We start from the raw sequence: 26193 nt of genomic DNA, 5'->3' as shown, positions 1-26193 counted from the left end.
AAAAGTATTCAAATACGCTAAATGAATTAGCTGTTTATAGACAGAATGAGTTGAAGAAGGACTTACTTGTTATTGATGATGGCAAGTCTACCATTTTTATTCACACAGTCTGTTTTTGCATCAGTCCAAGTTTTTCTGGTCAGTTACCAGCTGGTAACACGACGACATGTACTTCAACCACTCCTTAAAAAAAACACATGGTAAGCATTATCCATACTTAATTTTCACAGACAAATTTTAAATAACACTACCTGGATGAATATCCTGACGAAATCCCTGCAAAAGTTGTGAAGTTGTTTTGCCATTGAACTCAGTACGCCATTATGTCAGGTTCTCAACAGCTCATTCGCAGAGCATGTGGTACCAAAGCAGTGGAAGAAAGCTATTGTAGCTCGAATACCAAAAGAGCAACCGGCATCTATCGAGAACCTACGTCCCATAGCATTGACTGATCACTTCGCCAAAATTGCTGAACATTTCATTGTAAAGAGCCTTCTCGAAGATGTGAACCCCAATCTTGACTCTAAACAGTTTGGTAGTAGATCAGGCTGCTTTCAGGCATGTCCACCAGCCATTGCCTGATTGATATCATAAATTTCCTAACGAAGAATGCAGATAGGTTAGGATCTGTTACAACGGTAATAGTTACCGACTTTACACAAGCTTTCGATAGGGTAGATCATTCAGTAATTATAGCCAAACTCTGTGAAATGTGTCCCTCCTCCAGTGTTGTGCCATGGATTGTTGACTTCCTCAGAGACCGCACCCAGTGTGTTAGATATCGTGGTTGTCTGTCAGAATGGACTCCTATCAAAGCTGGAGTCCCCCAAGGAACTACACTGTCGCTCATAAAGGTGGAATATTTTAGTTTTACCCCAATTTGTGAAATTATTTTAAAAATTATTTAAAAATAATAGATCTAGATAATAGTATACATTCGACTTTATGAGCGTCAGTGTAAGCTGGGCCCAGTTCTTTTTCTCATTTTGATCAATGACGCTCTTACATCATCCGGCCTGGCCCACTGGAAATACGTGGATGAAATGACAATCGCTGAATCTATCACACGGAGCGCGATCAGTGAGGTACAACCTACACTCGATAATCTGGTGCAGTGGTGTGGTGAAAATAACATGCGTCTCAGTGTGAAGAAATGTCGCACTATGAGGGTGTACTTTGGTAAGACTGACCTACTTCCCTTAAGCGTAACACTTGCAGATCACTCTCTAAACCAGGTTAAATCAGTGAAAATACTTGGGGTCACGGTACATTCAGATTTGAAATGGGGAGAACATGTTCAAGAAATGGTGCGTAAAGCAAACAAGAGAATGTATATGTTAAGCGCCCTACTTCCGTTTCGGATCCCAGTCTGTGATTTGTTGACCATTTATACAGGTTTCATTCGCCCCCTTGTCGAGTATGCTACCCCCGTTTGGCACTCAGGTCTTACCTTTTTCCAAACTAGTCAAATTGAGAGAGTGCAAAACGTGCCCTTCGTTTGATCATGGGTTCAGCTTATTCATCTTACGATGAAGCGCTGGACAATACCGTCTTGAGAACTTGAAGTTAGAAGGGGTCATCTTTGTAAGAAATTTGCCTAGCCCTCACGAAATCTAGCCACTTCAATAAGAGGACACTTTTTTTTTTTTTTTTTTTTTGGTATCGAAATTTGAAAATTTGACATTTTGCTCCGTTGGGGGGGGGGTAAGGTCATCTTTTTGAGGTCAGCCATGGGAATTTTTTTTTTTTTTAATTAAAAAAAAAAAAAAAAAAATCCAAAAGGGGGGAGGGTTAAGGAAATTTAGGGGGGTTTACACATAAAAAAATACCAAAGGGGGGGGGGGGTTTAACCCCCAACCCCCCCCCCCCCCCCTGTACGCGCCTGTATTACATAGAAGTATGTATTCAAGTATTTAATAATGTTCTATGATTGTACTTACTGTTGGGCAGCCGTCAGTTACTGGTGCTACAACATTAGTGTTTTTTTTAGGTGTTTTGCAGACGCCGTAATGTTGGGTTCCTGTGCAAGACTCATCAAGCCATCCATCCAGCTAGAAATAAAGTTATGTTTGATTGGTAAAATTATAGATGTTCTTGGTTCAAATAACATGTAGTCACAACAATTTCATGAGGCTCACCCTATTAATCTAACTGTATTTTTATTTAAAAATTCGCATACACAATAGTTACACAAGCAGGTGACCGTAGGTGCCGCCTAAAACAAGGAGAGAACGTAAACAAAGAATTACAATCAACTGACAAGGTTGTAGATAAGAGAAGAAGAAATAGAAAGGGACGGATCCAAACATTAGCAAACCTTTATTTTTATTAGGTAACCATTGTTACCTACTGGGCAAGTATTATATATAAATTATCAATTATACCAAATCAACTGAGATACAAACCGATTTGTGTTCAAGTAAACACTATATAAAAAAAAAGCCAGGATGCATTTTAAAATTTACCAGTGGAAATATTAGTTTAAATGGTCCAAACAATTTGTTTAGAGGGGACCCCTCAATAAAAAAAAAACGATATGCCGTTATTAGGAGACAATGTCTTTATGATATGAATAGGCTTAGGAATGTTGGACAAAGGTGAATAATTCTAGCAAGCGACCATATGTCTTTAAACGTTGATTCAGTTCAACTATTTCTTGCAATGGATTGAAAACAATATTGAGACAAATCTTTTCAAAGGACTCATCAAATCAACAGCAACATTCATTTTCAAGTATGTACAGGAGTTTACAAGTTTGCGGTTGATTGGAGGACTTAAGATCAACCCAGGTATTAAAGTCGCAACTCTTAACAAGACAGGACCATGTGGGTCAACGTTGTGAAGAGAGATTTGACAAATCTAAAATCAGCCATCCATCACTCGAGAACTGCGATCAAAACATCAAACATTTTAAAAGAATATATGAATTTCGGTACGTTTGTAGATTGTGTGCGTCTTGCTTTTGATTGGTTAAAACTGTATCGATCAGAAAACATCGCTCTATCTCGTAAAACTTTCAAAAAATAGATCTTTGGGGATTGATAAATGTATATTTTTTAGAATACAATTGTATGGCATTGAGAGCTAGCCATAAGGGTTTAGATCTTACGTTGATATTATGGGTGACACAGTCTTCGTCGCTGCCATTATTCTGAGGCTGTCCTGCTGCCCAGCTTGTATAGGTGACCTCACTACCATCATTCCAAGCGTACGTCGCCTCATTTGCCTTGTCAGACAGACCTAACCAAGCTGAGCCTATCGTAGTGGTCGCGGTATTGCCTGTTATGAAAAACAGATCAGAAGAGTGTTGTTGTGAATGCATTTCTGTTCTCTAGAGGAAGGGGTGATCTTCCAATCGTATTAATCAAGATGATTATACAGGTAAAATGTACATCCACAGGAGTTGTAAAACCATTATTATTAAGTATTTGTCGTCACCTGCGCCTGGGAGGCGAAAAGCGAACTGAATCACTATAACTTTCGGAGTCTCTCCTGTCGGTTAAACTCAATGGGGGTGTGCAGGACAACAGATGTGTTCTCCCTACTATTATACGAATAGTGCAGTGGGTTCTTAACGTTTTTTTTTCTTCTTACCAGTCTGCATCAAGCTGATGACAAAGTTCATTTCGCTAGCGTCAGCGATGGAGACCAGGTTAGCGCTGCGGAGTTCACAGATACTCTGCATGCCATCAAAGGTTGACTCTGAAGTAACCAATGTATAGCAGTAGCTGCGGTAGCCAGTCTCACCCGTTCCACAGCCATACGAGGGACCGATGGTTGTTGGCACTTGGATTGTTGGCCCTGTGAAGTCTAAAGAATTGATAAGGAAATGCTTAGAATGATGGATGAAAAATTCTGTGTAAAAATATAATGCATGATGTAATTCTCTTTACCAATCAGTCTACTAAAAATTATATTTAAAATGGAACTTCATGAAGCAAAATGCCTTCTGATGAGACCCATCGAGCAATTTTGGGGCCCGTGTGGGGGGGGGGGGGGGGGGGGAGGGGTGAGTTCATTTTTTGTGCAATAGAATGAGATTTCTCTTACCGGATTTACAGTCCGTAAATCACAACTGAGCATGCTCATTTGGATTTTGGTGCGATAAGTTTTCCGTCAATCACTTCAGTAGATTAGATTTTGATATTTTAACAAATTCGTCATAAAAGAAATACCTGCGTGTAAACATAGTATTTTTCTTTTGAAAACAATTTGGAGCCGGAATCTTACATGCTCAGTATCTTAAAAGACTCATAGTATGAAATAATTAAATTAATATCAAGTTTATGATATCGTATATACATGACAGGCTTTTCCTAAAGCATCAATAGTCTTGTTCAGATATGACGCCGCAAAATGACGGCATTTTTTAAAGTATATTTTAAAGTTTGATACACATCAAATTTCTGTATCTTATTCATAATCTTATAATACACAGCGCTCAGTTAATATGCGCAGGACCTTTTGTTCCGCGCAGTTGCCATAAAATTAGTCCGTGGCAATTTTCTTTTCTACTGCGGCGGTTAACCGCTTAGAGACTTTGTATTAAGCGCTATGTAAAATAAATATTATTATTATTATTATTATCATATCTGAGGGAGCCTTAAGACTTCCAGTAGCCAGAAGGGCATTCACTCATATTATTAAGCACAGTGTTACTGAATTATTTCATATAAACCAGGAAGTCTTTTCGATATGAATACTCGACAGGCCTACCTCGTTCATAGTAATCGTAAGGATCTTCATTCTCTGGCACCAGATCTGCGGAGCCTGAGTACTGATCGACAGATAGCAGCGAACATTCGCGTGTCTTGCGGTAGTAATTAAAAGACCTGCAGTTTTCTCCAGCATTGTAGCAACTAGCAGCACACTCCTCTGGCCATACGTTGGAGACGGAAATCGAGACCGTGTCCAAGCGGCTGTTGGGGAACACTTTGAACTGATCCGTAATGAAACCTGAATGGGATGTAATAAGTAAAATGACGTCACAATGTCTATTATGCCATACATTACTTATTGGCCTGTGCATGGCGGGAGGAGGGGGGGGGGGGGCCTAGTCAGTGAATACGATGTTCTTGAAATATCAAAATAAATAGGAAGATAATTGGAACGACAGTGATTATTTAATTTAATCGGCAACCTTAATTTGATATTTAAATTTTAAATCAGTTACTTAATGTTAATTTCAAACTGATAACTTATGAATAATAAGCAATATAAAGCTATCGTAACCAGCTATTCGTGTTTTGAAATGCTACATTATAGTTTTACTATTTAAATAGCAAGTTTTGCGGACGAAGTTACCATTGGTAACCTCAAAATGTCTGACCCTAAACCGAGCAACACACTTGTAGACTGAAAAGTAAGAAAAACATATACAGTGAGATACCCAACGAAGATGATTTATTAGATATGTTTTCAAAAAAGCACGTACTGTTTCTCTTGCAGGAGTAACCTATTGATACATCGCCATGCAGGGAATTCCATTTGCCATTAGCACATATGATCTCGACGTAATCTTCACCGGTATAAGCATCGTTGGGCTCCCCTGAAAACAATAATGAAACAGTAATAATGATAATTACAATAATGATCCATTATGGCATAGGATCTTAACGTAATTTTCATCGGTATAAACATCGTTGGGCTCCCTTGAAAATCACAATTAAATAGTAAGAATGAAAATTATTATAATGATCCATTACGACATAGAAGCTCAACGTAATTTCACCGTTATAGGCATCGTTTGGTTCCCATGAAATAAAATATAAAATATTAATAATGTTGTCATATTCCGCCTTTCCAGTTACAAGTAACTGATGAAGAGTTTTACAGTGTATTATCATCCCATTCATAGAATCAATTACAACATTGCCCTTTATCATGCTTACATCATGCTCTCCAACTCTACTCTTTATAAATCGTGGTTATCATTGCATATGAATGTACTAAGCATCCAACTGCAATAAGTTATGTATCATATCAGACTATTACTTACTGGCTCTATAGCTCTTAAGTTGATTGACAACTATAAACAGTCGTTATTTTCCCACTTTAAGACATTTTCAAGCCCCCTCTTTTTTAGGGAAGTTCTAAATTAGTATTATCTTTCAAATGCCGTTGAAATTTAAACTTTTCATTGTTTTGGTCTGCAAAGGGAACATAGAGTACCTTTAATACCCAGTTGGTTAGAAGCAATGCAACCTTTTTGTGCTGTGGCTCAAACCACGACATTTGAAAGTTTGTATGAATGAAATCACTAAAATTCACTTTATTCAGTAACCCGATTGATCGTTGATTCGTTTGAACTCAGTATGTGGGCCTGCTAATATGTAACAACTTTACTCAGAATTATAACTTTTGATGCAGATCAATATTGGAAGCATTTAATGAGAATTATAACGACGACAACCTATACATGTATACACACAGGTTGTGAAAGTTGTAATTTTGTATTTGTCAGTTAAAGTCATTTTATTTAGTATTTATTGATTTAGCTTGCTATTGCAATAATATAACTACAGAGAGCGTTTGGTCAAAGATAACTATGACACTTCTTAAATTTTTCTAATTTAAAGGTCAGTAACTGGTTTGGCGCTACCTGTTGTTGGCTGATTTGAAATGATCATGTTTGCAACATGATTTCTGTTTTGTGAGGAAAATCTGTGGTTTTTGGGAGCATCCTTTGTTCCTGAGAGCTGTTTCTACAGTATTATGGAGGCACAGAGGTTAGTTAAACCACATATTTGAACATTATGAAAATGAATGTAAAAAAGGTAGTTTTTAAGATGTTTACATTGTATGAAACTTACACAGTAGCACAGTAATTTGTATGGCAATGTATAACATGTGTAAACTGTGTACCCACATTATTACAGTTACCTTACCAGAGATATCTATTGAACATTTAATATGTCATTACATCTATAATTGATGTTTGGGTTTGCTTAAAGTTGAAAGAAATAGTAAAGTTAAACGTTTGAAGCAGAAGAAGACATTCTATGATGAAAATGGATGAGGAATGTGAGCATATTTATGTGAATGACAGGTCAAGGTCATGACTTTGTTATTGTATTCCTTGACTATGATAAGTCATTCAAGCTCAATAAATATTGGCACATTTTTAGTTGAAACCGTGTTAAATCTGAATTAGATATGATAAAGGTGATATAAGTTTAATTGTATGTTAGCTATGACATTCTATATGAAATCAAAGAGGTTTGTCAAGTGTCTGACTTATAATTATAAGCTTTACAAGCAAACATGGAAAGGAGTTAGACACTGAATTCAGACAATGCCTTTGATTTAGTAGAATGCTATAGCTACTTTAATATTGTGAAACTTATATTCATGAAAACATACTTATTATGCATTCCTGTTATGCTTTATCATGTACAGTTTTCATGGAGTGAAGGAAGAAGAACGGAATAAAGCAGTGGAAGGAGTAAATATAAAAGATTCGTTCATCAAAGACAGAGTGCATTCCCCTTAATGGTTATGACTCTAAAATAAACTGACACTCCTGTAAAAACCCGAGTCGTTGTAATTATTAAGCGTTTCGCCTCACAGACAGTCACACAGGTATTTGATAAATCCAAAATGGCTCCAGGACTATCAAGTCTCTTTTACAGACAGGACGCAGTACAAATAGTATAATTAATTAACGATGAGAGAATAAATTTGGGATTTTTCAACCAGTGAAACGTCATCAACATTAACGTTGTTCTTTCTGAAGGCCCTGAAACTATCATTACCTCATCATTTGCCAGGTACCCATTACACCTGGATGGAGAGTGGCTCATGTGGATCAATGTCTTACTAATGGACATTAGTGCCGGGGCGGGATTCGAACCCTTAACCCCTGGATTGAACCCTGGATCTATATCACGATACCTCTACAATGATATGATAATAATAGTAATAATAATGATAATACCTGAGTCCCAGTTGAGATAAGAGACGGGGGCGCTATCACTCCAAACATAACCATCCTCCATATTAGTATCATGAAGACCGATCCAAAATGACCATGTGTTGTAATTCAATTTGAAGTAGAGTACAGACACTGTCGGTTACAATATAATAACGAAAATGTTAATAGCTGAAATTATGATGTGAAAATATTTAGCCAAAAGATTTCTCATGGCAGATTTCACAAGGTCGACACAGTTCTACCCTGGATCGGGCCAAGCTGCCAAACTAGGTATACCCTTTACGTTAAAAGAGGCACGTGACGATTAATGTCTTCCCTAGGGACATTAATCACCTTGTCATCCATAGTATGGTGATTAGTTCACTAGACCTGAACACGCAAACTGATTAAAATAAAAAATATAAAATGAGAGAAGATACTCCAATAAGTTACTCCATTCCTGCTGTAATTTGAGATCTAGATGAGATTCTGTAATATATATAAATGTAATTTAATCACTCCATTACAAAATAGACTTCGTAAATGAAGGAACTTGGGTCATTTGACAATAATATTAATAATAATAATAATATTTAGCTTTTATAATCCAAATGTCTCTAAGCGCTTTACAATATACTATTACCCCGGTCATTGGATTCAGTGCTTGCACGCACACACTGTGTGCACAATCTCCACTCCCTGGGGAGCATTCCAGCCAGGCGTTACTTGACGCTCAAAAACTGTATGACCAACAATGATGGTCGCATCCTACCGAGTACCCATTTAACACCTGGGTGGAGAGTAGCAAGTGCAGGTTAATATCTTGCCAAAGGATATTAGTGCTGTGTCGGAATTCGAACCCTCAACTTCCGCATCTCCAGTCAAGCGACTTAAACCACTCGACCACGACACTCCTAATCAGCTCCTTGGTAGATAATCAAATCTATCAATCAGTTTCTTCAACATATTTTTCTCGCAGGTCTCCTCATAATTGTATATAGTCCTTTCAGACTAGATGTGATATCTGTAAATGTATACTATCAACTATGGTAAAGACTTTGGAGAGACCAATTCAAGGGAAAATTTTAAATGAAACCTTTGAAAAAAATTGAATCGGTCTTGTCAGATATCCTAAGCACTGCGCACAGAAATCGATGTATTTTACATTTTAAATATGATTGCATTTGAAGACAAGTCCCTTTCAAGTGATTTTCTTCTATGGCAACCTTCCAAACTTACGTCAACAGAATGAGAAAGTTCAAAACCTATTTCTCACCATATTTCCACTCTTCTTTATACTTACTGCGATGGAATTCCGATTCAGCTTGGTTAGTAATACTAGTCAGATAGCCACCCTCATAGTGGCATTGGTCATTTGCCATGGGCCAGGTCAGTTCAGAGGTCGAATATTTGAAGCAGTTATTACTACCAGAATCGTATACCCAACCACTACCACAACGACCACTAGGAGGAACTGGAGAAGAAGGAAAAAATATATTGATAACAATAATGATAACATTAATAATGATGATGATAAAAATACAACTAAAAGTACTAATAATGATATCAATAATAATTATAATGATAATAATAATGAAAAACAAACAAGCATCTATACTACGGTTAATGCTACTACTACTTCTACTACTACTACTACTACTACTACTACTACTACTACTACTTTTACTACTGCTGCTACTAAATCTACTACAACTACCTTTAATACTACTATTACTACTATACTATGGTTGATGCTACCGCTTTACTACTAGTGCTACTACTATTTATATGTTTTTCTTCACAACTTACGTGTTATAGCCGGAGCCTGGGTGACAGGAGCAGTGTTATCTGTGGGGAGTTAAACGAACGCATTCATTTTCACTTTCAGATTAAGATAAATTTTTATTTTCAAACAAAATAAAGAACAAGAACGTCTGATTGACACTTTCGCCCCAAAACAACAAGCAATATTTTTAGTGTATATTGGATATCAACTGAATATATCACTTTCCTTAATTTTCTGTAAAGGTTATCTTTATCTGAAACATCAGAGTGATGAAAAGGTACTATCAAATTCGATATTTGGGTCTTTCTTTCTTTGTCCTCGGATGATAACTTAAACTTCGGCATTTTGCAGATATATCTGTTAGTTTCGTGACACCCTACGTCGTTCCACAAGCCTATCTGATGGTCGTCAAAATATCTAAGATGCACACAATCTTCGTTGTTGACATCGTTTGGTTCACCAGCGCAGCGGCCCTATTCCAGTAATTGTACTAAATTTTACGAGAAGGCGGAGAACATGGCATGGAGATAAATTCTAAGAGGTTGTCCTGTAACCAGGCGCAATTTGGGTTTTCATAAAGGATTAATGCATCGCTGGAGTTATTTCAATGGTAATTTTCCCCAATTCCCTTTCTCTAAGTTATATTCTCCGCCTCCTCACCCCCTACCACGTCTCTCACGAATTAGTTTTGGAATCACTCAGATACAAACATGGGACAACATTACTGACTGTTCTTGAGCTGTCGGTTTTGGGATATGTTTAGAATCCGCTATTATTCTTGTTGTTTTCTCACATGTTCACGTTTGAAAGCCATGTTGCATGAATGGCAACCCTTCATGACCATTCTTAATCTCCCGCTTTTTACGAGAGATTCACTGTTAATGTGCCGATGATACCAGTGTCTTTTTATCCGATAACAATATTGAAAATTTGATTCTTGATTTTAATAATGAATTATTGAAACTAAATTCATGGTTGATCTCTAAAAAATAATTGTAAATACTAGAAAAACTCACTATATGATATTTTCTAATATGTTTATCCATTGTGACACGTTGGTTGTTTCCTTAAATGATAACGTAATTAATCGTTGTAGCTCTATGAATTTTTTTAGGTGTAACAATTTACAGTAAATTATCTTGGAAGGAGCACATTGATGTTATCTGCACGAATATTTCTAAAGGTATAGATATTTTAAATAAAATCAAACATTTTCCTTCAAATATTTTGATTATGATTTATAATGCCATTATATCTTCTATTTTAATTGTTGTTACCTTGCCTGGTCATGCAATGAAAAGATTTTTATGCTTACAAAAAAGAGCTATTCGTTTAGTCTTACATGCCGATTATTTTGCTCATTCTAAACCTTTATTTCTAAAATTAAAACTTTTGAATGTCCTAGATCTTTGTAATTATAGTTTTGCAATATTTATGTACTTATGTTTTAATAATTTCATACCAATTAGTGTTTCCAGCAAATTTGTTCTTAATTCTACATTGCATTTATTTAATACTCGAGGTTCTTCTAATTTTCATTTAGATAAAATAAGACTAAATGTAACAAAGAAATCTATATTTTTTAAAGGGCCCCAATCGTGGAATAATATACCTCAAGATATAAAATCTAGTCCTTCAATTAACGTTTTTAAAAAGTGATATAAATCATTTTTAATCCAACAAAATAATATAAAGATTGATTCTGTACACGGTCTGGTTTTTGTTTTGTTTTTGTCCCCCCCCCCCCCCCTCCCCTCTATTTAGGATTTTTTTTAAATCACCTTTTCAAACAACAATATAATACTATATTATACTCTATTACTGTTTTAGTGGCAGCACCAATAAAGCCCTTGGCTTTCCTATCTGTCTCCACATTCATATATATTTGTGTTGTTGTATTGTATTGTAAATGTTTCTCTTTAACTTGTACGGCTGTTTTGTATTTTATATGTTTGTTATGATGTTTTTGATGAAGAATGAAATAAAGATCAATTCAATTCAATTCAATGTGCATAACATTATGGCGTGACAATGCCTTTTGCAGCTGAGGGTCACTCGGCTTCTACTTACACTTTGGCATTTTGCAAATAAATCTGTAAAGATTGTTGCATTTGACATCATTCCACGTTCCAATCTTATAAAAGTAGTCGTCTAAGTGGACACAGTCTTCGTTGCCATAACTATTGGTGGGCTCACCAGGGGTCCAGTTTATGTAATCAAACTATATGATAGCCATAGAAGGAGTGTACGGCGGGAAGGGTGAGTGGCGGGAAAGATATTATAGCGGGAAAGGGATACATCGTAGCGGAAACGAAGAGTAAAACAAGACAGAGAGAGTTGGTGGTAATGTTGGAGAGATGAGAAGACGAAGAAAAGTCAAAATACCTTTATTTAATTTAAATTGTAAATTTGAAATGACAATAACATTGTTTTATATGCATTTTGTTTTACCGTGTTTGTCTTTTACAACATTTTCAGAAAAAAACAATACAATTTGTTGAAAATTGACCAATATACCTTGTCGCTATTTATAATGAAATATTGCAATGAAAATATGACGTAATTTATCATTCTGTGGACAAAAGAAAAAAATCACTGGTATATTTCAAACTAATTATTTCGACGAGTACCTAATACTTTTATGACATCTTTTGGTTTTAAAGATAAGACGCTCTCTTTATAGTTGCCATTTTAAACTTTTTATCTTTTCTCAATGATAGGGAGCGATAGACGAAGGGTAAACAACATTAAACAATGCAAACTTACGTCAGTTCCATCAGTCCACTTCCAGGTATCTTCTTCATCTGCATCTGTTAGACCAATCCATGTCCAGGCGTTGATGTAATACAGTCTTTCTGTAAACGGATAATTATCGATCGATCTGTGTCATCAATCTAAAACGTGTATGGTTTCTATAATTCTATAATAATATAGTATAAGATAAAATTAGATAACTCAATTTACTTTAATCTTTAATTTTCTTTTCTTTTCTAAAAAAATCTACTCGGTCATGATATGTAACATTTATGTCCAGATAACAATGATTTCTTACCTGTGATGAAGGATTGTTCTCCGATGGAATGGATACTGGCCAGATGTGAACCCGAAAACAAAGCAGCACATTCTGCTTCTGCTTCCGTAAAGGTCTTCTCAACAGCAGGGGAGTAGTAACACCATTCGTCGTACAGACCCCAACCAAGCTCACATGATCCAACCTCTGAAGATTAAAACATTAAAGTGTCACCAGTATCGTTCATCGTGGTCTTTAAAGATACAACTTCGTTTTTAAACTGTTGCTCATGAAGTCGAAATATTTTGTATCACCTCTTTTCATGAAATAATTGTAATAATATTATATTCGTGTTAAATAAATTATCTCCTTACATCTTTATAGATCAATCTAAAGTGTCATAGAGATTGATCAATACATTTCTTAGAAGATTTAAACTATGTAATTATTATACTTACTCTCTGGGGCTGTCACTGGTGTCACGGTTGATCCTGAAACAAAACATAATATAACAATATTTAGCAACAGAGTGTATTATTAATATCGCCTTACATCATCCATCAGATTTTAGAACCCTTTATGTAATAATGAAAGATTCATTTTAAATACCAGATTATTAGATTTCACGTCCAAAAAAAAATAAAAAATTAATTGCCCTCGCCCTACTTCACTACTTTGTTGTTGTTGTGATATGTTTCTTTTTTTAATATTTGTCGCAAATTATGGTGCGCCCATATCCCGTGAGCACCAAAGTGACTCCAGACAATTTATTATCAAATGACAGCCGATTCACCTCGAGGAAAAATTAAAAGGGAATCTACAGTACTGTCAATTCTTGAAGAAAAAAAATTCTTAGAGAAGATTTGATATCAATGAGAATGACTAATCAATGAATAACAGGTAATATTCTTACCAGCCTTGATCTTGCAGAAAAATCCAGCCAATAGAGTGCATAGCATTTGGTTCCATGCTCCTGTCGTGTCAGCTAAAAAAAAACAAAAAAAAAAACAAATCGGCGTTTATAATACAAAATGGCTGTAATAAAACCAGCTTTTATTTTTTAGACATAATTATGAAGAATTTTAGTGACGTGAATGTGATCGTCTTTAACGGATCGCTTTTAATTCATACCCCTTAATTTAATGTTTCAATTTCCATAAATATATTGACTCAAACGGTAATTTGGAGCTGCCATAAACATACACACGCACACGCTCAGGAACACACACACACTCACCCATACACCTACTTGTCTTCTTCTTCGCCCTTGATAAACCTTAAAGATCTATGACCTCTATACTATACAAGGGGATGATCATCAATGAACTAAATGTCGAAGAATTAACAAAATTAATGACACTGTAAAGTTCATTTTTAAACTGCAATATATCTTTGTAGATGAAATATTTGAAGCTCTTAGTTTGACTATTAATTGGCGTCTCGAATCCCTTACACGTACCAAGCACCGAAACATATTTTTGCTCCGAATTTTAGGGGCTCCATGTCGCCACGCTATAGTAAATATGAGAGCTTCGAATATTATTTCTTTGAATAAATATTGCAAATTAAATCAAAATGAAAGCCACTTGTGAGTAGACTATACTATACTTTATACTTTCTAGCTTTTAACAACTATGTATAGGTGATTGGTACACGTTTAGGATTGCATATTAATTGTTTATATATACCTGTATCAAGATAGGCACAGTCTGCCTGATCATAAGTATTATTCGGCTGTTGTGGCCAATTGTCATAGGTAGAACTGGTCTCATGCACCCACGCCCATTCGCCATCATTGATATAATCTAGAGTAGATAAAAGGTTTACATTTCTGGACAATAACAATAATTATAATAATAATACTAATACTACTACTACTACTAATAATAATAATAATAATAGTATTAATGTAATGCAATTAAATAATGATGATAATGATACTATTAATATAACAATATTGCAGACAATGATAGTGTGCAACATATCCACCAAGAACACGGGGTGCTTCATATACTTACCAAAAAAATGTTAATGACAAAACACAAATTCTCAAGTATTTACAATAATACATATCAAAACCTATTCAGGTTACACTTGTCATTAGGTATCCTTTCAGTTTTCAGTCATCTATAGCTCACAATTCTCCGAGTGATTTCAGGGGTCTGCTCCATTATCGATCTCATTGTGTTTGTTTAGAGGGACAAGTAGAGAGATTACGGTAACCAAATTAATTCTGTTTTCAGGACGATATCAATCAAGAAATTTATTCGAAGATGAAAATATTTTCCATCAAATAGATTAATAAACATTTGACGCAGAAGGTGCTTAAAAGCAGAGAGATAACTATTTTAGCAAAGTGTAACATTAACAAAATTCATCCGAACAAGAATCTTAATCTTAACACATTATACGGTCACGGAAAGATAAGCACCTACCTGAATATCCAATCCACATGCTTTCAATATTTTCATCTTGGAGACGACCCATGTTTGCGGCAATGAAAGTATTTTCTGCACCACTACAATAAAAGGAACATAAGGAGGTAAGAAGTTATTCACCTGATGATAAACAGAGCATACAGTTCAAGACGCTTCCTGGCAGATATGCTCTTTAAAAGAAATGTAAATTAGTATAGTGTTACGGTCACCTTTCTGCTTTGCCTACACAACCACTCTGGTTACCCCTGGTTCGAACTTGGACACGTCTTTTGGTTCCCAAACATTAATGAGTAGATTTTACTTTATTACACATCTGTAAATCATAAACCCACACGCGTAATCACCCCCTTTCCCCCACTAGGCTAGATGAACATTTTTGCTGCGTTCATCCAAATAATAATTGATGGTCATGAGAATGAATAAACATAAATTTTTCATAAAAATTGGGGTCTATTTATTTCTATACATAAAATCAAACATAAAACGGCAAGTATACATAAGCCTTTAACAAATTGTAAATAATTTCAATTAATAATACATGTGCATGACAAAGAAGACAACCAGAACAGAATATGATACAGCCTAGATGGGTGAATGGATGAACCAACGGAAATCAGATATTAGATAGTTAAAATACAGAGAGGGAGAGATGGAGAGAAGAAACTGAATGATAATAGGAACGAAAGACATTAACAAAGAGAGTACATAATGTGGTAGGGTAGAGTTAGGGACAATAAGATAAGTCATGTAAACGGAGAGACAAGCACAGAGGGAGAACAGATGAAGAGGAGTATTGAGGTGCAGTAACAGTATTTGACAGGTTTGTACTCACTCAAAAATGGTACCCAGCCATCCTCCCTGAGAACTACAATAGTAGCTAGCATCAGTCCATGTTCTCCTGAGCACGTTAAACTGGTAGCATTCTCCCCCATGAAGTGTCCACCCATCCGCACAAGTACCTGAGATGAAAATATGTTCCAAATAAGGCAAATGCAGGAAATGTAATTACACAATTAATGTTTGCTGTCGTTTATTTTTTTTCAGTTTTTTCGGGATGTTACAATTCTTGCTTTAATTATTTTCTATTCAAAATATTTAAGAACACTCATCTTCCTTCATCTTCATTCATACACATGATGAATTATGTTGATAATCCATCCACTTCTCACAATATATTAACGGGTATTACGTTATTATTTTATAGTGTAAAATGTATTACCCTAAACATTGATATCTGTATTTGCTTTAAGTATGTTGTTCATGTGTATATTTTAATGTTTGGTTATTTTGTTTTTACGTTAATCCTTTGAAAATGAAGAGAAAGTCTGGTGGTGTATGTCATTTCAATTTCGAAAGTGCATTGTGGTTCGACTTTGGATAATGATCTCCATATTTTGCATTCTTTCGAAAAAACCTTCCAAAAAGTGGGAAATCTTCATCTCATCAAGCATCCTGAATCCACCTGTGTATATGGCAGCATCTTGGTATTCAATATTATATTGGAAACAGAAAATTGTCTGTCTTACCTTGTGGTTTTTCGCAGATAAATCGTTTCTTAACGCTACACTCATCCACGCTCCACAGATCTGGATTGGGCCCCTGTACCATCCCCTGTATCATACCACATGCGGGGTACACGCTAGAAGAAAAGAGATAAAGTACACGCATGCTAGAATAAAAACTATTACAGTGCTCTCTATTTATTTTCAGTTCTTTTTCAAATGTTTTCCCTAAGCTTTTATTTTTCTTCTCTCGGTCCACTCTTGGTCACTCAGGTTTAAGTTTTAATAAACACTTTCTGATCACCAGGATGAATAACATCGCTTTTTACATTTAATGAAGCAAAAAATTTAGAAGACATTCAACCTGCATTCAACGAATTATGTTTTTGGTTTATGTAGTATGCAAATGTGTAACTTCAATAGATATACCGTCATCGTTATAATGATAGACTTTGAGATGTCATGATCGGTCTTCATATTTTTTTTTTGACAAAGCGTTAGATATCACTAAGCAAAAAATAACTCATGCAAAACACATTTGTAGTTTTAAATAAACGGGGAATCATACAGCGTGAAGTTCATCATTTTTAAGCCTTTCAGCATGGACCTAGTGGCCCAAATTCACAAAGGAGGTTTGTCGACAAACCTCTTTTGTGAATTCGGGCCAGTAAGTCTATGCAGTGGCGGATCCAGGGGGGGGGGGGCCGCCGCCCCCCCCCCCCCCTTGAGAAAAAAATCATGTAAAATCACGTGATTTTTACCTTTTTTGGGATTGGCCCCCCCCCCTGGCGCTCAAGGAGGGGGGGGGGGTGCAAATTGAAATTTTTTTGAGGATCAAAAAAAAAAAAAATGTGCTCACTACCCCCCCCCCCCTTCCCCCCCCCTTCCCCCCCCCCCCCCCCCCCCCCCCCCCCCCCTGACCGACTTTTCGGCCGGCGCGATTTTCAAATTTTCGGGAGCAAAAAAAAAAAAAGTTGGGCCCCCTCCCCTAAGAAATCCTGGATCCGCGCCTGAGTCTATGCTTTCAGTTCTTAAAATTGTCCGATCTGCTTTGAGTCGAAGTGACGTCATACCAGTCTGTCCACCGACTAGTAACCGATTCGGCCTTTTTTTAAGCTGACAGAATAATGCCTGCACCTTTCGTATTACCTTTCAGGCCATTTTTAATGATAATTTTAATGATGATAATTTGATAATAATAATGATAATACTAATTATAATAATGATAATAATAATGATAACGATAACATTAAAATAAAAAATAATAATGATAATAATGAATCACAATAAGAGTTATCATTATAATCAGTACTAATACCGCTCTTCCTGCAGCCAACTACCCTTACCCTAGCATTGCTAGGTAGCCATTTACACCTGCGTGGAGTGATACATGTGGATTAATGTCTTGCCAAAGGGCGTTACTGCCGAGGTGAAATTCGAATCCTCAACCCTCTTATTGAGAGAAGTGACGTCATACCAGTATTGTCTACTAGCTATCTGAAGCCGATTCCGCGTTTACTCTAACTAGAAGGCCCAAATGCACTAAAACTCTTGTTGTTAGTATTTCTTAATATTATTTTGAATTTAAATCTAGTGGGATATGATTTGTTAGCTTTCGGTATATAATAATAATTGCAATTTCTTTGACTCGGATCGCAAGAAGATCATGCAGTGGGCTTTTATAATGACTTACTTAGAATCTGGTTCATTTTCATCTGTATTCCAATGACTGTAGCTTTGAGTATCTGTTCCATCTTGCCACGTGAAAGTACCTCTGTTATCCTGTAATGTTAATAGATAATAAAACAATGTAAGACAGTTAAGTGACATAATTTCTTTGAAGTAGGTGAAAACATTAATCAAGTAAGAGTTAGTAGAGGATTTTTCATTATTAATTAGTTCTGCGACAGATGCGAAAGGTTATATGAACTAGCATAATTTGATCTAGCTGCCAAATATATATAACCAGATGAGAAAATTATACAAAACCATGTTCTCCGGAAATATCACAGATAATTACCTCTTAAGATTATGTGTCATAAAACTATTGCCTTGAAATATATACAAATTATGATATATTTATTCATCAAAATTTGTTGTAAATATACTTGGTCACTGAGTCCAATCCAGTACTGTATGTTTGCATAGCGTAGCTGCATGGAGGTAGCAAAGGTTTGTTCATCGGCACTGTTGATAGATATGACGTATCCCTCCATCATCGTACAGTACGATGTAGCATCGGCTATATTCTTGGTGTCGGATACCCACAGGTAGCACTTATCTCCGAATGCTTCCCAGCCTGCTTTGATGTCACATAGGGGGATTTCCTCTGTAAAGAACGTGAATCTGAGACAATGAGTGTGAGTGGTAGGAAAACTAATGATGATGACGGTGATGGTGATGATGATGGTGGTAGTAATGATGATAATGATGATAATGATGACTACCAGCATTTATAAGGTGATTATGTTTTGATACAAAATACATGGTAAGGCTTAGGCTTCTCCAGACAAATCAGTATGTTTTATTTCGCTGAAATAGTTTTGAGGCATAATGTAAAGGGTTCTAGACTGTGAATCTCACGAAGAGAGGAAAAAAGGGACTTCCACAAACGAGAACAATGCCGGGATGAGGTGTGGAATGGGTGCATGGAGAGTAACACTGAAAAGGGGGTCTAAAAGTTTGATGATGAAATGCTTTTTTCGGTCATTTTGTAATTGTTTTTACTCCGGACTTTCAAATGTTGAATAAAATTGTCAGAGTGGTTTTACCAGCGAAAAGATGATTTTTTTTCTTTCTTTAAAACAAGCAAAACAATCCTCCATTAACATAAATTGTACATGACGGTATTGTAATCGTTACAAACACATTAGTTTCGCCCCGAATGGTAAAGAATCATTGAATTATTCTGAATATAGTACTACTGAATAGTACTGAGAGAGTCGAATTTTCAATTGTACACGGTTTGATGTTTATACTGCTTTGAAATGAATTTCAAAATAAATGGAGCACACTGTTATACTAAAAAAGACGGTGTAGGAACTTGTTTTACCGTATCCTTTGGAGCAAACGAAAGCGTTGGCTGCCCTACATTGCTCATCATTCCAATCCCCACCTACACGCATTTCAACACAATCTTCTCCGATTCCATCGTTGTTGTTGGGTTCGTTAGGTGCCCAATTTCTAAAAGTATAACAAATTAACAGTTATCTTGTTTGATATTTAGAAAACAAACTGTTCTGAGAATTCGTCAACCTATCTTTAAGGGGAAGACCAATTTCCCCTCCTGGTAGATGTCTGACGAAGAGAAAGAAATGCATGCACTTTTTGTAGAGAAGAAGAAGGTTACGGAATCAGTTTACGTCAAACGCATACAAGATAGACACAATCTCAATACATACTAATTATTCTCAAATTAAATTATATTTATTTTAGGCGACGCATATTATAATCCTCAAAAAAGTTTTTTCCTTAACGACAGTATATGGGTAACAGCTTATGCCCCTCCCAACACTAAGGACTGGGTATGCAACTGGTCATAGGGTTCGTCAAACCTCATCCATATTCATGACACTATACTGGGGATGGATTTCATACTCTTCACTTGATTACAACACATTAATCCTACATCGGAACCCCAAGCCCTCTTCCAGCAGAAACAAACACACACATACTATTCAAAATGTCTTCAGAGTCGAAAACGGATTTCTGAAGCTTAGTCTCATATATGGATAGCCGTGATGTATTCAGTTATATAAGATAATAAGAAGTAACTTTGCTTGAGTTGGGCTTTATTTAGTTTTAAAAATGTTTAAGCAAAAGGGGAGGCAAGTTTCTAGTGTCAATTACAGATGATAGGCCTACTAGTAATAGTTAATATATCCTGGCAATTTATAGGGCCAATATGGATAAAATATTGATAACATTTATCTCCTAAAACTTTACGTTGTTGTTGATGAATTCTTACGTAAATGATGGTGTGGTCCCGTCTATCCATATAAATGTGTTGTCGTCTATGCGATCGTAGAGCCCAATCCAGTACACTTCACTGTAGACAGAAGTCTGATCAACTAACCAGTTCTAGATAGAAGATATAAATATTCTTTTATTACATCACGCACAGTGACATCATAATTATGAACGAATAAGTTTGAAATGTTATGAAAGATTTGATTGTTACCTACAAAATGACCATTATTGTGTAAATTTCTTTTAATGTTGCTAGGTTTTAGATGATTACAGCACCTAGATGCAGATATCTGGGATTACTTCGTTTCACCGGGTCTGAGCATCTTCGAGTTACACAAACTTTCGTAAACAGTCATGCCATAATTCCAGAAGGTCGGGTGTAACGTTAGTAAAATATACCCCTCTTGCCAAAGTGTTTGGTCTACTATACTGACACTCCTGAAAAACCTACAGAAATCTACGAAAACTCGCGTCTCGATCCGACATTTTTACGAGATCTATAATCACAAGAATTCGTAACATGCTAGAGATCACCACTTTGATGTGAAAATGTGATTGTTTTTTATTAAATTTACCCGACCTTTCACGAAAGTCCGTGTAATCCGACAACCCGACCCGACCCGAAAGCCCGATTGAAAGCCAGATGTCCGCATGAAGACTTACATTCATATCTTGACTCTCTAGTTTGATAAGGTTTGCATGTCGCTCCTGGCAGTACTCCTGAGCCAAATCGAATGTCAATCTAGTCCCAACGACAAGCACGCAGGTATCTTCATACTTCATCCAGCCATCACCACACTCCGCTGCAGGGGAAACAAAGGAGAACAACAAACACGTCTTACAACAACGTTCATTTAATAAACATATTATTCATCTTGCATCAAATTTCATTTTCTATCTAACAGGTAAAAATATAGGTTGTTCCGTTTTAAGATAATAAAAGTCTGTTTATGTATTCTAGTGTAATATATCAATATCACGCCTTTTGTTAAAGACGTATACATCGTAATACACGAAATAAAGAATAGCCCGTATAACAAAAAAGAATATATAAAAATCGTAATTACATAGAAATGAATGTACATCAAAGAAGCTATCAAAGCTTACGTTCTTAGATATATTAGATGGGTAATAAGTTTTAGGCAAACGTAAACAAAGATTTAGAAGCGTAAAACAAACATGAGGGAAATGGCATTGTCCGAGGTATCTATTTAACTGCAGTGAATTTTCACATTCATCTCTTTATCTATTAACAAATATGTTTAGTTTACGTAAAAGACTCCATGAAAAAAAAGTCAGTTATCTACCGTGACAGCTGAAATGGCCTATCCGCCGTATTTGAAACTTTAAATTCCATTATGGATGTTATTCAGGTCTTATTTGACTTCTGAAATAAAAAGAAATAATAAGAAACACTTTCTATGGTGGATTCCTCATTGGAGTCATATCAACTAATGACTTACTTGATAGGGCTGGAGGATGAGTGCTTCTCGCTGTGAAACGAAAACAAATTAAAACAAGAAGAAATTAATCCTTTCTACTACTTTATATACTGTTTATCAGAAGAAACTGATCACTTATTTAGAGGAGCACGCATTTAACCATCTGTCTATGAAAACAGCGATAATTATGCGATCATCAGTTAACTTCATTCATCTTTTCTATATATGCACATTTTAAAAAGCTATGAACAAGAAATCACCGTATAAACCACATGGAATGCAAGCCGCTAAAATACTATCAAAACGGTTATAATAGTAGGATAAGTCCGAAATCTAATAAAGGTGTCTTTGAAATATAAGAGTCAGGAACGCACAGATTAAATTGGATGCAACAATACATAATTATTCTATATCACAACAATAGGTCAAATAGTGATTCTGCATGGATGTAAATTAACACCAAAGAATAATTCATAAAGTTGATACATGTAGTAATACTGGTGATTATAATAATAATAGTGATAATGATAATAATATTAATGAAACTGATAATGATAATAATAATAATAATAATGATGATGATAACCTTAATTATGATGACGATGATAAGGATGAAGAAGAAGAAAAATAACAATAATAATAATGATAATTATAGAAATTATGATAATAATGAACACATCTGCATTTATAATGCTCCATCAATCTACTTAACTATTTTTCAATTAAACTTACCTGGAGTTGGAGGACGTGGAGAAGTTGATGTAAAGACTGGAATATAAAGAAATATGTGTGATATATCATTGTATATACCTCACTTAAGAAATCCAGCCATCTGATTGGTCGAAATTACAGTCATGGTTTTACCTATTCCTGTAAAATTCCCGGTAAAATTCCAGTTACCGGGAAACTAGTTCAGTCTTGGTAAAATACCCATAGGTTCACATGTTAAAAACTGGTTTGAGCGATCGAGGATACCGTACGTTTGCGAAGAATCGGCCGGTATTTTTAATACGGCAATCTCGATCGTACTGAATTCCAAACAAGGCAAAAATGGTTGAAGAAACTCTCCCAAGATTTCAACTTCTTGATGATGATCAAATGCAAGCCTTGCTGACAGCAAGAACACCAAAAAGGGTACGTGAAATTCTCCATAATTTTTTTCCAAAATAGATCTAGTAGGCCTAGATTCTAGTAGTAGGCCTAGTGCTAAAATCCTTCCCGTATAGATTGCACACATCCCTATGCAATGGCCATTGCGCACTCATGCTAAATTGGTCGATGTTTTAATTACCAGAGATCCAAACTAATATTGCTCGTGATCCTGAAGGTGATACTCAATGAGTGAGGTGTCATATGAAAGCGCAGGTTTTTCTCCATATTCCCCACAGTGCCGGCCTACCCCCAAAATTGTAAAAATATCTTGCTTATACTAGAATCTAGATCTAGTCTACTCTCAAAGATACACTTATAAAAACACCCGTGCAGATAAACTAGAGAAAGGCCAAGGTGGTGTCATAAGTTGACTCTTTTTTTTCGGCATATAAAAGTATTAATGACTGCTTTATTATTCGAGAAAACGCCTCGGGCAATAGCACAATTGTAACCTTCCCTTGAGCGTATAAAAACAACTATTTCTCTCAAAGCAGTCATTAATACTATAATGTTAGATTTGTTTTGATTTCTGTTTTATCACCTCGCATTGCCTATGGTTCCACTATATATACTCTAAAAAGTAGAGTGTTAACCATTATTAAAATCTTAAACACATTAAAATACATTTTATGTGTATATGATTCAAAGAGACTTGAATACAGGGATCATCCGATTGTATCATAATTTTTAATTTATATGCATCTCAAAACTGATTATAAACGTTGCCTACCTTATTCCAGCTGTAACGAAAAAACACCAAACAGAATACTACTAGGCCCCAAAACGATCAGGGAAAATGTGCAATTCAATCAATCTATAAATAAATAAGTAACAACTTCAATTAAAATGATTTCATTCTCTTTATACAGCTCAGTCACACTGCAAAAAACCGACACCAAACTAATACTAAACCGACTGATTCATGGCCATTGATGTGATTGTGTGTTACGTTCGGTCTCGTATCGGTCCGTAACTCGATGTGGTCGGTGTGACAGGTGTGATACCTCAGTCACACCCCCAAACCGACCCAAGACCGAATAAAAACGTCTATTCATGTCAATAAAAGTTTTTGCTCGGCCCCCTGTCGGTCTGGTGTCAGAGTTATCAGTGTGCCTGGGTGTAGCTGAAGTCTCTTGTTGGTCTGATGACAGAGTATAGCCAGTGTGTCTGGGTGTAGCTGAAGTCTCTTGTCGGTCTGGTGTCAGAGTAGTCAGTGTGTCTAGGTGAAGTTGAAATCTCTTGTCGGTCTGGTGTCAGGGTAGTCAGTGTGTCTAGGTGTTGTTAAAGTCTCTTGTCGGTCTGGTGTCAGAGAAGTCAGTGTGTCTAGGTGTAGCTGAAATCTTGTCTGTCTGGTGTCAGAGTAGTCAGTGTGTCTAGGTGATGTTGAAGTCTCTTGTCGGTCTGGTGTCAGAGTAGTGAGTGTGTCTGGGTGTAGCTGAAGTCTCCTGTCGGTCTGGTTTCAGAGTAGTCAGTGTGTCTAGGTGTACATGTAACTGAAGTCTCTTGTCGGTCTGGTGTCGGAGTAGTCAGTGTGTCTGGGTGTAGCTGAAGTCTCTTGCGGTCTAGTGTCAGTGTAGTCAGTGTGTCTGGGTGTAGCTGAAGTCTCTTGCGGTCTGGTGTCAGTGTAGTCAGTGTGTCTAGGTGTAGCTGAAGTCTCTTGTCGGTCTGGTGTCATAGTAGTCAGTGTGTCTAGATGTAGTTGAACTGATACAGGCGCTCCACTTGTAAGGTTAGACGTACCGGTTGGTCTGGCGCATATGTACTTCTGAGGAGCAACGCATTGTTCATCATTCCACTTTCCAGTATTAGCTAACATTTCCACGCAGTCTTCATGAAGACCGTCACTTTCGTTTGGTTCGTTCGGCATCCAGTTGCTGATTGGAAAAAGGAATAAATTATAACTTGTTGTCTTTGTTATATAAAAGGGGTCTCTAAAACCCGAGTATCAGAGCATAAATAATAGTCAATCGATACGTTTTAAACAAGCATTTCACTAACATCAGCACTCGCGTAATGCCAATAATTTGGCATTACAACTTGGCAGTATCAAGGAATCTTTTCTTTTTTATAATTCGCGTTTCATAAAGATGTTATTCGAACTAAATCCATAACCAACGTTGATTTAGATAACGATTATAATATGTCTGAAGTTTGATAAAGATGTTATATACTCGACTTTTAAGGTACACGATATAAGTTAACTCCACACGTATGTCAAGGAAATATTAAATAAATTTGAAAGGTTGGAATAATTTTTAAACCTCATTTCATATAAACGATTGTGACAATGGGATTTATTATCTTCTCAGTAGAACTTTATTGATCAATCTCTATGAATGTTTATATATATATATCATCATCACTTTTGCGTCATATTATGCTAACACGTAACACGTAGACTTATCATCGGATATCTATAAACGATGTCATGGTGAGTTCTTATTTCTTTCTTTATCTAAACTTTCAAACTTGAAGGACGCATTTCATGAAGTAACAGTAAAAAATATTATATTTGCTAGCAGCTGTCAGACAGGCCTATTATATGGACATGCAATATACTAAAACTTACTCGTAATCATTTGGTCCCAGTGCTGTGCCATCTACCCAGACGAACTCGTACATTTCTTTTTTATCAGTCAATCCTAGCCAGAAACCATCATCATCAAACCCGGAAATCAGATTTGCTATAAAATCCTTCAGGAAACAAACAAAAATATATTGGGAATGAAAATTTGCTTATGCTTAGAGAAACGTCAAAAATCCCGAATCAAGGCATTTTCAACATTTAATCGAATTCCGGTCATACCCTGATAGATAGAATGCACGAAATGGCATTAAATAGTCTTCCATCTTCTTTGTTCACATTTCCTTTGAAAAGGTTCTCCCCCTTCCTCTCTCTCCTCTTCTCCGCTAACCATTTGTAAGGAAGCAGAAAAATTAAATTATGTTTCACATTCGTCAACAAACAGAAAGATATGTGTC

The 26193-nt window shown here is 36.0% G+C and overlaps 2 protein-coding genes across 2 annotated transcripts in view; both read right to left on the bottom strand.

Annotated features, from left to right (window-relative positions):
* Positions 1–183, bottom strand: part of LOC584452 (macrophage mannose receptor 1) — a gene marked incomplete in the record, with an annotated part of 61999 nt that extends 61816 nt beyond the window's left edge. The window contains 1 exon segment of the mRNA XM_030972791.1: positions 67–183.
* LOC105440223 (C-type mannose receptor 2-like) overlaps positions 1–26193 on the bottom strand; it is a 35027-nt gene that overhangs the window by 3305 nt on the left and 5529 nt on the right. Inside the window, exons 6-27 of the mRNA XM_030972660.1 lie at positions 25781–25905; positions 24952–25085; positions 22792–22827; positions 22081–22110; positions 21233–21420; positions 20616–20728; positions 19701–19831; positions 18757–18977; positions 18342–18430; positions 16673–16785; positions 15979–16105; positions 15144–15226; positions 14397–14513; positions 13622–13693; positions 13167–13199; positions 12751–12915; positions 9216–9386; positions 5435–5548; positions 4717–4956; positions 3595–3801; positions 3110–3279; positions 2191–2215 (exon numbers count right to left, since the gene is read on the bottom strand). Coding sequence (XP_030828520.1) covers positions 2191–2215; positions 3110–3279; positions 3595–3801; positions 4717–4956; positions 5435–5548; positions 9216–9386; positions 12751–12915; positions 13167–13199; positions 13622–13693; positions 14397–14513; positions 15144–15226; positions 15979–16105; positions 16673–16785; positions 18342–18430; positions 18757–18977; positions 19701–19831; positions 20616–20728; positions 21233–21420; positions 22081–22110; positions 22792–22827; positions 24952–25085; positions 25781–25905 — 2704 coding nt within the window. The remainder of the gene's footprint in view (positions 1–2190; positions 2216–3109; positions 3280–3594; positions 3802–4716; positions 4957–5434; positions 5549–9215; positions 9387–12750; positions 12916–13166; positions 13200–13621; positions 13694–14396; positions 14514–15143; positions 15227–15978; positions 16106–16672; positions 16786–18341; positions 18431–18756; positions 18978–19700; positions 19832–20615; positions 20729–21232; positions 21421–22080; positions 22111–22791; positions 22828–24951; positions 25086–25780; positions 25906–26193) is intronic.

This window comes from Strongylocentrotus purpuratus, unplaced genomic scaffold (assembly GCF_000002235.5).
Source record: "Strongylocentrotus purpuratus isolate Spur 01 unplaced genomic scaffold, Spur_5.0 spur5_scaffold_6, whole genome shotgun sequence".
In the NCBI taxonomy this organism is placed as follows: domain Eukaryota; kingdom Metazoa; phylum Echinodermata; class Echinoidea; order Camarodonta; family Strongylocentrotidae; genus Strongylocentrotus; species Strongylocentrotus purpuratus.
This window is presented reverse-complemented; position numbering and strand designations above follow the sequence as displayed.